Source organism: Fragaria vesca, linkage group LG2 (assembly GCF_000184155.1).
Source record: "Fragaria vesca subsp. vesca linkage group LG2, FraVesHawaii_1.0, whole genome shotgun sequence".
NCBI classification, from domain to species: Eukaryota; Viridiplantae; Streptophyta; class Magnoliopsida; order Rosales; family Rosaceae; genus Fragaria; species Fragaria vesca.
In genome coordinates, this window is record NC_020492.1 from 22,551,920 (window position 1) to 22,565,387 (window position 13,468).

Below are 13,468 nucleotides of genomic sequence, written 5' to 3' on the forward strand. Positions count from 1 at the left end.
TCTCTCTCTCTCTCTCTCGACGCAGAATAGTCACCACGTACTGTGTTTTCTAGAAAGAAACTGATCGATGGATCATCGATCCATCACCGGCCAGAAAAGGCATCACAGTTCAGAGGATTGGATGCTGCCTTTGCCTTAACTACTTGGCTTGTAATACTAACAAGTTGCAACCAATACAAACCCTGCAAAACCAATCCTCATTTACCTGCATATTTCACATCTGTAAATCACGCTACCTACCAATGGCTATGGCCCAAAACTCCCTAATATGAATCATTACGGGGGTCACAAAAAGCCAGACACCCTCCAGTCTTCCTTCTTCGATCTCTAGCTAGCAAACTGTGATCTGTATATTCATATTTATCCACTTATCCATCAGCAGTTTTGTTAAGAGGATTGAGATGAATATAATGATCTCATAGCAGCTCGCTAAGGGTCTTTTTGGTTTTTGATTTTTCAGAGAGTCAATTAAATGCGGCAACATGATAAGCGCTGCGGGTGTGACATGCATGCAAAAGCAACAGAACGGTGCATGCATAGTTATAGCTCGCAAACAATAATGGGGCTACTTGCTCATCCTCTCAGTCACAAACCCCGTCCCGTTCATTTGCAGTCCGTACTGGATAGCAGGGTTCTTGATGAATATCTGAACTGAAGGAAAATGAGAATTTCAGAAATTTTTTGAAAAATAAAAAATGGTCATGGCCTCCTATTGTTGACCGAAGGGTTTGTTTGTTTATATTTGGTCGAAATTCGCCGTTCAATAATTCCGGGAAAGAAGTCAAAGAACATGAACATATATGACTTTTTTCATGACAGGCTTTACCGAAAGAAATTGAAATTAGATAATAGGCCCAACTGGCCCAGCATCCATAAAATGCAGTAAGATTCTGAGGCCCAACCCAATGTGAAAAGGAATATCCATGATACAACGACACACAGAACGGCACAATCAGCTATATTGCTATAATATACAAGCAAATTAATCAGCTATCTATACGAATGTAAGTCTGACTCCCCTGAAGGTTTTAGCGGATACAAAATGTGTATATACTTTTCCTCAGTCTTCAAAACGTCGAAACCAGTCGATTATAGTTCTGGATAGGACTCTAACGTCATTTAGTGAAAGAGTTTTAAGACTCTGAGCAATAGCATCTGCTGGAGTGTACAAGGCCCCTACTTCCCACTTAGGCTCCTGAAAATACCAAGAATGAGGATACATAAGGATAATGAGTGGGAAATTGAAGAGCTTCTAACTAAGAGAACAAGCAGCACTGCAGCTCATAATGCAGTTACCCGAATACTTGAGTTGATATATAGACGAGAAGACTACATTCTAAAAGATTGTTCAAGTATTAAGACGCAATTTATCTAATTTAAGTTTAGAGGCAAAGATAGCATCTATAAGTACAAAACCTACAATCTGATAACTGTTTTGGATGGGGCTAGTATTTGTATGAACTTGTTATGAATAACACCTAAACCACCAGACTCGATCAAAATTTTGGATTCTACAGAAAGGGGGAAAGGACCAAAAACAAGAAGAAAATATACAAAAGTACATAACCTCAAAAGAACACTATCAGAAAAGAAAAAAAAAAAGAAAAAAAAGAAAAAAAAAAAAAGAGAAAAAAAAGAAGAATTAACTTCACCTGGACGCATGGTGTGATATGGTTACCACTTATCTCGACCTTTTCTAGTGTCCCGCCAATAGCTTCCACACGAGGCTTTAATGTCTCCTCGAGAGTATCTGTCTCATCAATTCCGTCAAAATTGAACTTCACCTATAGCAAAAGCAGTATATAGAAACCAGAGTATATATTATTGCCATTGAATTTGATTTTGATACAGAATAGTCAATAGTGAGACATCATCCATACCAGTAGAGTGTGCTTCACGTTGTACGAGCTCTTAAAGAATTCACGATTTTCAGAGGGTGTTGGCTTAAACTCTGATGTCCCTTGGGTGACCTGACAAAAGATTCACTTCTTACAGAATAAGGAAGGCTGAAATCCACAGATCTAAACTCTGATATTACGAGCAAATCTTCTATAGATGCACGACAGTTTTAGTATAACTTAAGAGATTATCTAAAAAACCACTGCAAGTTGAATGAAGCAAACCGATGATTCCTACAGCCCCATAAGAAACTAGATTATCTTCTGAACCATAAAGATATTAAGTTACCTCATTCAGCACTGAAGGCAACTGATCAACAAATTTAGTGAATGAATTTAGAGTTTCCTTTTCATTGTCTGGCAGAACTGCTCCAGCTGCATCAACTAGGGCCTTCCATGCATCTCCTAGATATGGGAAGTCGTGAAAAGAGGGAGCATCAGATACATATCTATCACTTTGTTGTAAAATCCCACAACCCATTGCATGGCATGCCAGTCATGTGTATATCATGGGATAAAAACTTATGAACCATACAAATTAAATATAGAAAAGAGTATTGACAACACTCCTTTTAGGAGTGACTTAACAAATGAAAGTAGATCTAGATAGTTTATATATGTACACAAGACATCGATGCAACTAAATGGATTATGAAGAATATAAGCAGTCGATGTTCTTCCAGAAAAAGTAAATGATTCTTTTGGCATGACAAGAAAGCAAGAGGGTAGTTTGCCTAGCTCAGTAAACAGAAAGGATGGCATGGATCTACTCCTACTAGTAAGCCAATGTGCAACCCATCACTAGATAAGAGAAAAAGAAGAAGAAATGAAACGAAATGCGGTAATGGTATACATATGCCAGGAGGCTACCTGAGGCAGTCCTAGCCATAGAAGGAACTGGAGATGCCTCTACAATAGGGATCATCTGATTAACTAATGGTCCAAGCTGCACAATACCATTATCAGTGTTAGTAACATATAGCCAAGACTCCAACATATAGTAGAATCAGGTGTTAATATTAATTACCTGCTCAAAGTAAGGGACAGCCTCTGTAGCTGGTCTGTTGTTGTATGCGATTATGGCATTAGCCTAACTACCACATGACATAATACAGCTTGTCAAACATAATAAACAACAGTCCACAATCTACATACTAAACAAAAACGCTACCTTTGGGATTTTATCGGAGAAATAACTCCCCGCGAGCACTTGGAGTAGTGCACCATTGCTACAAAAAATGCACACACATATATGTCATCGACACTACCAATGCTGCAATGATAAAAACTTTGAAACCATTCTATTCGAATTACCTATGGCCAACACAGAACACCGGCAACTCAGCTAGTTGGGCAGGCGAGAGATCAACATTGGGCAATCCAGAGGCCAAGATGGTGTCCAAGCAAGAATTGAACCTGTCGTAGACTTGGTGGGCAGCTTGGACATGATCAAAGGTCACATTGTACGGCACTGAAACAACAAGAAACCCCTCCTTGGCCAATAGCTCAGTCAAGTAGCTGAAAGAGATCAAATTTCACTATAAGCTTCACCCCACAATAACAAAATGAACAATGAACAAAAGAAAGAAGAGAACTTTGGTGGTGTGGGGACCTGTAGGTGACTTCAGGAACAGCTCCGATGAAGGCACCGCCGAGAAACTTGATGATAGCCCGGGGCTTCTTGCCGGCCGGCGGAGGGATCACCAAGCAAGAACCGCTCCGGGTGTAGTTTCTGTTGGTATTGGTTGGAGTTTGAGTCGAACTCCCTGGGCCCACAAACCCATTACTGACACTAGTGGTGGTGCTGGCAATGGATGAAGCTGAGCTCACAGCAACAAGTGCTCTGCTCTTCCCCGGAAATCGGAAGAAGCAACCATGGCTATGACGATTGATTTGGGATTGAGGGAAGTCATATAAGCATCCAAATTTGGCGGAGGAAGACGAAGAGAGACAAGTGCTAACTTCCATTGTAAGCTGGGTGGGTTGGGTTTGGTAAAACTAAGATGCAGTGTCAGAGTGAGATACAGGCATAAAACAGAAGAGTGACTTGGGTTTGTGTGTGACGGTCGCGCCACGGTTTCAACATTCAACAACCCAATGCCTGCCTCAAAATGGCAAATTTCGACAGCCACGAGATTTCGCGTTAATTACAAAGCCGCATCATTCTCATTTTTCTGATGTCAAGATTCATGGTCATAGGAATCCTATCACGTCTCTTTCATACCAAATTTTAAGAACAAATTAGTAAAGAAAATGCCACGGATTTAAGCCCACCTTTGAAATGGGCTCGTAGTTTTACACTCGTTGCCTAATTTCGCCGACTAACAATCGACCGCTGATCTAAATCAGTCGGCAAACATACAGATTGTCCCAAGGCACCGGAAAATGCATTCAATGCTGATAGTTAGTTGGATCATAATTAGTAATAACCAAAATCTGAACCACATTGTCCAGCTTCAACAACTCCAATCACTAGCTGCATCTTTGACGTTTCTTATCTCGATCCAAATAACCAGAATCTGAACCCCAGGGCCCTAAGCACAATTAAGCTCTGTGAGTCTAAGGAAATGGTTGCTATCAAACCTCTATCAGCCAGGTAGAGGTGTGAGTGTGTGACCCTTCTTTGATCCTATCAACTATAAGAAGCCATTGCATCACAAAGCATCATTCTCAGGAAGACACGAACAAAGAACTGAGCGGCCAACACTTGCTCTATTCAATGTCTAAATTACAACTCACATTAACAGAGATACAACACAAGTAGTTGGATTCACAGCCAGTAGTAGAATGTGATGGAATGAATATAAACTTATAATTGAAGCTGCAAATCGACAAATTATTCAAGTAAACCATCCTCTTCCAAACAATTAAACATACATGTATTCACCTCCCCTAACCGCATTGGCAGCGCCTTTTCTGTCTTCTTCAGCCTCCCTCTCTCTCTCCTTCCGGCTCTCATACGCATGATCATCGGTCTCCAACTCATGCCGGCATATCGGACACGAATTGTGCTCATCCTGCAACAACAAAAATCACACTACGTCACTCACACGAAATCGAAACAAAGCAATCATATTATGAGCTACATTGTAACACTAAATAATTACCAGCCAAGGCTTTAAACACGGCGGATGAAATGTGTGCTTGCAAGGCAACTCCTGCATCTTATCATTCACGACCAAATTCTCTTTACAAATGCAGCACTCCGCTTCCTCTCCAAGCTTCTTCAGCTTCTCCTCCGTGATCGTAATCACCGGAAGATTTGCCACCACTTTCTTACTCGCCGGAGGCACCCTCGGCGCTCCTCTCACGTCGTCAAGAATCCCCGGCGGCAGAACGCTGTCCAGGTTGTCAATCAGCGACTGCAGCAGATTCGCCGTGTCCTGGGAGTCGCCGCCGGTCTCGGTCACGGGCCGACCCGAATTAGCCGAAGACTCAGCCGCGAAGAGAGTGGCGGCGGAGGCGAGGAAACTCTCCTGGACCAGCCACTGTGGCCGCGGCGGTTCCCGATCCACCGTCAGATGCCCCTCGAAAAGAAACCCTAGAAATTCAAAACTTTCGATTAGAAAAACACCAAATCGGAATCGAGCTCTGAGATTCGGAGAGATCTAAAACCTTGATTCGGGGGCGGGAGAGCGCTAGGCTCGTCGTCTTGCCGGACGACTTTCTCGGCGTCGGAAATGTAACCGAGCAACAGGCTCTTCTCGGCCGGGTCGGAAACTAGGGTTAGGGCCAGGCGGAAGAGGGCCAACCCGGCGGCCCAGAACCCGGGGGAGGTGTAGCGGGTCTTCAAGACGGTGGCGACGCGGGAGACGACGGTGAGGTAGGACTTGCGGAGCGGCGGGGAGGCGGAGGAGTAGCGGTCGCGGAGGAGAGAGGTGAGGGCGGCGACGGCGGGCTCGAATTTTTGCTTCTTGGAGACGTCTCTCTGCAATTCGTCTAGTCTTTGCTTCAGGTATTGTTCGTCTTCGGAATCCATATTTGGTTAGGGTTGTTGGGACTAGTTTTGATTTGATGGAGAAGAAGATTGGGAATTGGAATTGGGGTTTAGGATGATGAGCTGAGCTGGGTTGGTCTTGGTGTTTATATTTAGTGAAGGTTGGCTTGGCGAGGAGGTCACCGAACCCGAAACCAAGAAGGCCGGGAACTCCTGTTCCCCTGCGCGTCGTCCCATGGCATTCTTCAAATACACGTTCCCTAATTATTTTCTAGCCACGTCATTAGTTTTTTTTAAAAGTGGGCCCAGCCCGTCTAGTCCCAGATGACCTACGACAGGCTAGACGCGTTTCGGGTCGGCCTAGCCCGCAAAGCCCCAGTTTTCCTTTTTTTTTTCTTATAAACTTTTTTGGTATAGAAAGCACGGCCCAGAACGAGTAGGCCACATCACCTATGACCGCCTAGACTCGTCTCGGGTCCGCCAAGCCCGCAGAGGCCCAGTTCTCTAATTTTTTTATATTTTTTAATAATCCCGAATGGAGGCTTTAAAGTGGAAAATAAACAAAGCCAGCAGAGGGTTCAAAACTCGGACGACGAGCCCTACCCTGAGCTCAGCAGCTGAAAGCGGAAATGGGCGGTTGAGTTCTACACATTTATCGGGTAAATTTGCCTCCTTTCGCTTCCTTAGTTGATACCCATTTTGCTTCAAGTTAATCAACTAGTGCCCTCTGTGTTTAATTCTGAGCTCTGTTGTTAAAATTCAAGAAATTTTGAGCTGATCATAAAGTAGGGTAGGATTGGTAGAAGAAATGGGTGTTGCCAGAAAGAGGAAAACGGTAGAAAATTTGAGTCCGATTGACAGGATTAGTGCATTGCCTGATGAACTAGTTCGTCAAATACTTGGCCTCATGCCCACATTACATTCTGTGAGGACATCTGTTTTGTCCAAAAGATGGAACAAATTGTGGACCTCGGTTCCCAATCTGGACTTCAACGACCTAAGAGATTTTCCTAATGATAATGCCGATAATGATGTTCAACTTCGTCGTCCTCGTTGTGATCGTTTTGTAAGGTTCGTCAGCACTGTTCTCTATGCTCGGGACTCAATAGACATTGGCAAATTCTCTCTGTCAGTTCGCAGGCCCCATCATTTAGCTGTCATTGACGATTGGATTTGTGTAGCTGTTAGGCGTAATGTTGTTGATTTAAAATTTACTAATGTGCTTGAGACTACTTCTTTTTCGATACCTCAGTGCTTATTGATGTGCAAGACACTGATAGTTTTGGGGTTGCACGTGTGGGACTTCGACTTTGCTACTGATCCTATTCCTACATCAGGCTGTTTCCCAAGCCTGAAGGTCATCCGCGTTAGAGTATCTAGTGATAATCTATATCTGATGGAAAAGCTGTTTTCTTGCTGCCCTGTGCTTGAAGATCTAAGTATTGGCGGAATAGTGAATATTGGAGACACTGATATCGGTTACAATTTCAATGTTGTTGTGCCTGAAGTGAAGAAGCTGAACATGCGTCTTCAAGTGGGGATGGCGAGAAAAGGTTCTCGAAAGTATGAATTGGAACAGTTTGAGACTCGTATCAATGTTTATATCGATGCCCCAAAGCTTGAGAAACTTGATCTTAAAAAGGATGGTTTCATAAATTATGTTCTCATGGGGAGAGCCAAGTCCTTAATTAATGCCAGTATTGATGTCAAAGATTCTAGAGCAGAAAACCCGCCTCAGTTTCTCTCTTGTGCAATTGCGCTTCTGGTTGCTGTTTCTGATGTGAAATATCTATCTTTTGCGGCTCCTTGGTCAAAGGTTAGTATATCTAAGCTTTTGTTCTTTTACTCTAATACTTGTTAGGAAAGATTAAGGGATGAAAGTAGAGTATTATACATTTACAACTGTATATAACTGTATAAGAGGTTACTAAAATTTCATTCCCTTATAAAGGCGGATTAGGAGTTTGAGCACCTTTGTTGATACAATTTTCAATCATCCAACATATATGAGACAAGATGCATCTCTATTATTTCATTCTACATTTTATATCAGCACCTTTTCATCTGAACAATATTTGTGTTTGTCATATCTAGGGTTGGCGTCTCCCTGCATTTGATAATTTGAAACAACTGAGGTTAGTTCTTGTGGATTGCAATTACTGGGAAGTGCTGCCTGAGTTTCTTCACTGTGCACCTAATCTCGAAGATTTGGTCTTAGAAAATGTAAGTAGCATCTATTTCCATTCAATGCAACATTATACCAGGGTGTAGCTGTTAAAGTTGGTTCTCATTTCATATTTTTTTTTTTTTGGGGATCAATTGATTTCATGATCAGGTAACGGAATGTGAAAGACGATATCCAAGGTGCGACTGGAATCTACCAAAGGATGTGCCTATTTGCTTGTTATCAAACCTGAAGGCCATCTCCATAAAAGGATTCAAGGGACAGTGGGCTGAGAGGGAAATAGCCAAGTATCTATTGAAGAATGGTTTATCTTTGCATAAGATGCTGATTTACACAGACGGTGTGTTTGCGGTGAGAGACTTCCACAAGGAGTTTTCCAATACGACCGGCCTAGTTGAGTTCATTCAGATGTAATTGTAGATTGCACGAGGATTCAGTTCATTTCATGGTCTTAGAAGATTTGCAATCAAACTTGCAGTCTGCGGCATGCTTATAAGAAACTGGAAAAACATCCTCAATTGCAGAAAACCAGTACTGTTTGAAGCTATGTAAGCTTGTGACATATGATTGTCTACCACTACAGCTCTTTATCAATTTCATTTGGGGCACGAAGTTATCCTTCAGCTTTTGTTTGTTAGGTTTTTTATTTTATTTTATTTTATTTTATTTTTTTAAAGAAGGCGGTCCAACCCGACTTGACCCATATTACCTACGTCCGCCTAGCCCCGTCTCGGGTATGCTAATCCCACAGAAGCCCAGTTCTCCTATTATTTTATTTTATTCCTTTTTTCTTAAAAGAGGGCGGCCCAAACCGTCTAGGCCCACATCAACTAACGACCGCCTGGCCACGTCTCTGGTCCTCTTAGCCCGCACAGGCCCAGTTCCGTAATCTTTTATTTTTATTTTTTAAATATCTATATAATTCCTTGAATTCGTAATATTTCAGAGAAGAAAAACCGATCATCAATTCAATGGGAATTACAGCACCATTTCTAGGGGAGGCAGTAGGAATGAGGTCCGGTTATGGCAGTTGTGAATACCGCCCTAGATTTTCAACTACCAACCAGAACCACCGGTCCATATCCAAATTCAGATTACCTCTCCCGCGCAGCTCAAAATCAAACCCTCTCACTTCCAACAATACTAGAAAGAAGAACAATACAAGGAAGAAGAGGAAGAAGAATGAGAATGGGTCGAGGTGCAGCACCTCCGATATTCTGCGGTTGATGGATGGGCTCCAAGTCCCAGTAACATCAACAACTCTATCTGACAATCACATGTACGCTTCTCTCATCAACGATTGTTCCGACTCCGGTGCGGCTCTCCACTTACAGGCCCACCTCACTAGAAAGAGCCCACCACCTCCTCTACATTTGCTCAACCGCCTGCTTCTCCGTCACGTCTGTAACGGCCGTTTGGATAATGCCCACCAGCTGTTTGATGAAATGCCGCTTAAGGACTTCAACTCCTGGGCCACCTTGATAGTTGCTTATGCTCACAATGCCGATTACACGGAGGCCTTGAGGTTGTTCATGAGCATGCTACACCTGCAGGACTGTCATGTTAATATGTCGGAGTTTCCTGCTTGGATCATGGCTTGTGTTCTTGACGCTACCATGGATGTGGGATTAGGGGAGCAGCTCCATGGCTGCTGTCTCAAGTTGGGTCATGCTAATCGTGATATGTTTGTTGCCACCTCCTTGATCAACTTCTACGGCAGATTGAGGTGCCATGAAGCTGCGCAACGCGCCTCCCTTGGGCTCTCACAGCCTAATGCGCTGACATGGACGGCTAGGATGATCAACAACTCTAGAGGAGAGCGGTTTTTTGAAGTGATCAGTGACTTTCAGGACATAGGGAGAGCTGGGATAAGTAAGAACACTTGTATGATCTCTTGTGTCCTCAGGGCGTGTGCTAGGATGCCTGATAGTGGTTTCAGTGGCAGACAAGTTCATGCCAATGCCATCAAACTTGGTGTGGAGTCCCATTCGTTTGTGCACTGCGGGTTAATTGATATGTATGGAAGAAACGGGCTACTTAGAGATGCGAAACTGGTGTTTCAGACATTCAACGATACTACATCTACTGCGTGTTGGAATGCCATGCTTACAAGCTACTTGCGGAACAGGTTACACATCGAAGCCCTTAAGTTTCTCTATGAGATGCAGGCAGATGGGTTGCAGCCTCAGGAATATCTGCTGGATCAAGTGAGGATTGCTTGCGCTAGTAATGGTCTATAAAACATGATTTTGCTAGTTTTGGGCAATTCTTATCAAACAGAATGCAACAGCAACAATTTTATGAGATACTTGTGAAGGGTATAATCTTATCAGAAGACATTAAACCATTGATATAGAGACTGCTAGTTCTGCATCTTGATCCTTATCCAGGTCTAGAGAGATTGATGGAGGCAGGTGATGGCACTATAGTAAAGCACAAAGGCAGAATGGCATGTCTGTGGATGATGTTGGTACAACTTGGAACGTGTTGTATATCGTATATAGTGTGTAATTTTGTACAGCATACTTTGCATTTTCCTAAAAACCACATGTGTATATGGATCTACAGGTTCTTAATATTATCTGTATATTGTGGAAGATAACTTTGAAACTTGAGGGTAACATGTAACCAATACCGACTCTAATTTGTTCACGATATACTTGAACAATAGCAAAATATAACCTAAAAAGTACAAGATAAAAGAGAGGGATAAAAACTTGTGCCAATTTCGATGGGCTAAGAATTGCCTGAACAATAGCAGTGCAAATCGAATTTAAAGAATACATGGTAAGAGAATAAAACAAAGAAAAACAGAATCCGGCGCCAGGAACTTTGAATCATAGAGAAGCCTCAATCCTTGGCTGGAATGAGAAGGCAGACATAAACTTGACGGCTTCACCATCCACAAAGCATTTGGGCAATTCAACCCATTCATTAGCAGCCAACTCACACATAACACAGCTAGAAATCTCAGCAGAACTTAAGCATATCAATATTTGGTCACCTGCCCCAACACAGTTGATATCCACATTCTTGCCATACCATTCATGTGTCATTGATGGTGGCATTGCTGCAATTTGTTGCCAACTTCGAATATCCTCATCATAACACCAAACCCTAAGGCTAGCGCTTCCAAAGAATTCTGACAACAAAACCACCAGCATCCTGCCTCCACACTCCACCAAGTCAATGGAGTACTCGTAGAAGACAGGAAGTAGCCTCGGGTACTCGATGAAGCACTTGGAGGTCAGATTGCATGCCACAATTGAACCCGAGGAGCTAAGGAAATGAACTATTTCCTCACCATCTTTGCTAGTGATAACCGATGAGTATTGCTTAGATGGGCTTCTTTGCATATTGGTTGCCACTACATTTCCTGCCTTGCTGAGGAAGTACACAGCACTGTCATCATTCGAGTCAAATTCTGTAGAACCATCAAGTTCCTTTGACTTATCATCATCGTTGAACTTCTTGGACAAGGCGATCTCTTCTTCCCAGCAACCACTGCTGGAGTTGTACACTCTAAATGACAGCTTTGGAAGCTCACCAAAGACAACTACAAGCTTGTAAGAGGACTGATCATGCTTGTTGGGACATGAGCTCATCACAATGGCATGGAATGTGAGACTTTGTAGGGCTGGATCAAGTGGAGGTTGTTCGTTGCAGGACCCTGTCACAGGATTGCACACGACAAAGTTGCCATATGAATTTCGGAAACAGATAAAGCCACCAGAGGCTGAAACAGGCATGGAATTGTAGTTGGAGTTTTTCTGGAGGAGAGGTGGATGGTTAAGTTTCTTCCAGTTTTTTTCAGCAGAGTCAAACACGATGGATCGATTGAGATGAGAGTCGACCATGAAAAACCATGGATCCCGAGAAGGGATTTGTGAGCAGGCAAGCTTGAAACTTGAGGAGTTTGCAACTGATTTCCATCTCTTGCAAACCGAAGAGAGGCGGAAGAATGCAGAGGTTGGTAGCCTAGAAAGGACCCCTTCAAGAAGGTCTTCATTAAGCTCATCCATAAAAAATGTGCTTATATGGGACTTTCTCTTCCGAGTCATCATCAAAGCTGAGCAGTTTTCAGGCTCCATTAATTAGGCCAAACCAACTGCAATAACCAAAAGACTGAGTGTTACTTGTGAAATCTATATCCATGCCCATCTTACACAATAATTCTCCAACACGTATCAGAAAGTAGTGAATAAAGATTTCAACTTTCAAGAGAACTCTGGAGTCTAGTGAATAAAGATTCCAACTTTTAAGGACATACAAAATAATCTGAAGAGTAAATTACACAAAAACACTGGCAAGCAAGCAATCAGAAACAAATAGGGATTGAAAACTGTACCCCCATTTATGAGAAAATGCATTATCTGGGTTGTCCAAATAGATTAGACTAGAACCCAGAAGAAACTTGAAGGTTTCCAATTGTCAGACCCAGAATTTCAACATACACAACTTCATAGATCGATTTCAACATACACAAAAGTCCCAAAATTGACCAATGAATCAACTTAGTCAGTCACATTCACACATAACCTTAACTATTACCCAATCATTACAATTCAAGTGAATTTGAGAGTAAGAACAAAACACAATGAACAAGAAGAAGACAAAAAGAGAAGATAGAACAGAGAGAAACTAAGAAAATGTACCTGATGCTAAGTATGGAGTCTAAAATGGAAACACAGAAACACCAAGAGAGTGATAGTTGAGAGTAGCTAAGGCTTTGCTGGTGGGTCTTTAAAACGGGGGCGTTGAGAATTTGTTGGGGTTAGACAGGAAAAAGCAACAAAGCAAAGAAAGAAAGAAAGAAAGAAATGTGAGGAGGAAGGAAGTTGGGAAGTTTCCTGTGTATCTCTTTTTGCAAGGGTTGACACTTCGCTAACACAACCGGATATGAGAATACACGAGCGGAGGAACTAGGGTTTTAGCTTTGCTTTGCTTTGCTTTCTCATCCAATTTTATAACCAAAAGAGAGTAATGCTTTTCATACTCACACACCCAAAACATACAGTGTGTGAGAGTAGCATAGAGACTCATACAGTGAGAGTATATAGTTGACTCTGCTCTCTACCCTCTTCTCTTTGGCCTTGGATTCCAAAGCCCAAACAAAAGACCAGGGCATTTGGAATACATTTTTGTGCTCACTTTAGTCTTCTTTTTTCAAGTTTTTAACCTAAAAGAAAGAGAAAGAGAGCATCTGGGCATGGTTGCATTAGCTTGCATTACAATACAATACAACTAGAAAATAACAAAGCTCTCCCATTGTCAAAGGGGCTAAATAAGATGCTGTGGTGCTGACCTTTGCAGTTTGCCAAAGCAAAAGCGACAAGTCATGGCCTCGTTGAGGAATCTCTTCTTCCTCTCATATGATGCCAATGCCACTCGTGAACAAAACATAGAAAACTGTCCTGTCTTCAAAGTCAATGCCCCAGACCAGATTCT

The 13,468-nt window shown here is 42.4% G+C and overlaps 4 protein-coding genes across 4 annotated transcripts in view; all 4 read right to left on the bottom strand.

Annotated features, from left to right (window-relative positions):
* LOC101312889 (group 2 truncated hemoglobin YjbI-like) overlaps positions 1-13,468 on the bottom strand; it is a 771,661-nt gene that overhangs the window by 438,427 nt on the left and 319,766 nt on the right. The gene's annotated exons all lie outside the window — the stretch shown is intronic.
* LOC101291795 lies at positions 973-3,866 on the bottom strand. The gene is made up of 9 exons (XM_004292844.1): positions 3,511-3,866; positions 3,213-3,416; positions 3,070-3,127; positions 2,926-2,988; positions 2,769-2,844; positions 2,188-2,303; positions 1,881-1,970; positions 1,653-1,784; positions 973-1,195 (listed from the first exon to the last, which is right to left on the bottom strand). The coding sequence occupies exons 1-9, from the start codon at positions 3,864-3,866 to the stop codon at positions 1,061-1,063; spliced, it is 1,230 nt and encodes a 409-aa protein (XP_004292892.1). The 3' UTR covers positions 973-1,060.
* LOC101305235 (E3 ubiquitin-protein ligase AIP2-like) lies at positions 4,648-6,034 on the bottom strand. The gene is made up of 3 exons (XM_004291224.1): positions 5,514-6,034; positions 5,006-5,439; positions 4,648-4,915 (listed from the first exon to the last, which is right to left on the bottom strand). The coding sequence occupies exons 1-3, from the start codon at positions 5,875-5,877 to the stop codon at positions 4,766-4,768; spliced, it is 948 nt and encodes a 315-aa protein (XP_004291272.1). The 5' UTR covers positions 5,878-6,034; the 3' UTR covers positions 4,648-4,765.
* Positions 10,858-12,818, bottom strand: LOC101309213 (F-box only protein 13-like). Its single transcript, XM_004291238.1, has 2 exons — positions 12,676-12,818; positions 10,858-12,128 (listed from the first exon to the last, which is right to left on the bottom strand). The coding sequence occupies exon 2, from the start codon at positions 12,109-12,111 to the stop codon at positions 10,858-10,860; it is 1,254 nt and encodes a 417-aa protein (XP_004291286.1). The 5' UTR covers positions 12,112-12,128; positions 12,676-12,818.

What these genes read in the sequence shown, in the direction of transcription:
- LOC101305235 (XM_004291224.1), bottom strand. Translation starts at nt 5,877, where the DNA reads ATGGATTCCGAAGACGAACAATACCTGAAGCAAAGACTAGACGAATTG. An exon ending in TCTCCCGCCCCCGAATCAAG is followed by an intron (nt 5,440 to 5,513) that starts GTTTTAGATCTC and finishes TTGAATTTCTAG; the next exon opens with GGTTTCTTTTCGAGGGGCAT. An exon ending in CGTGTTTAAAGCCTTGGCTG is followed by an intron (nt 4,916 to 5,005) that starts GTAATTATTTAG and finishes TTGTTGTTGCAG; the next exon opens with GATGAGCACAATTCGTGTCC.
- LOC101291795 (XM_004292844.1), bottom strand. Translation starts at nt 3,866, where the DNA reads ATGGAAGTTAGCACTTGTCTCTCTTCGTCTTCCTCCGCCAAATTTGGA. An exon ending in GTTCCTGAAGTCACCTACAG is followed by an intron (nt 3,417 to 3,510) that starts GTCCCCACACCA and finishes GATCTCTTTCAG; the next exon opens with CTACTTGACTGAGCTATTGG. An exon ending in GTGTTCTGTGTTGGCCATAG is followed by an intron (nt 3,128 to 3,212) that starts GTAATTCGAATA and finishes CATTTTTTGTAG; the next exon opens with CAATGGTGCACTACTCCAAG.
- LOC101309213 (XM_004291238.1), bottom strand. Translation starts at nt 12,111, where the DNA reads ATGGAGCCTGAAAACTGCTCAGCTTTGATGATGACTCGGAAGAGAAAG.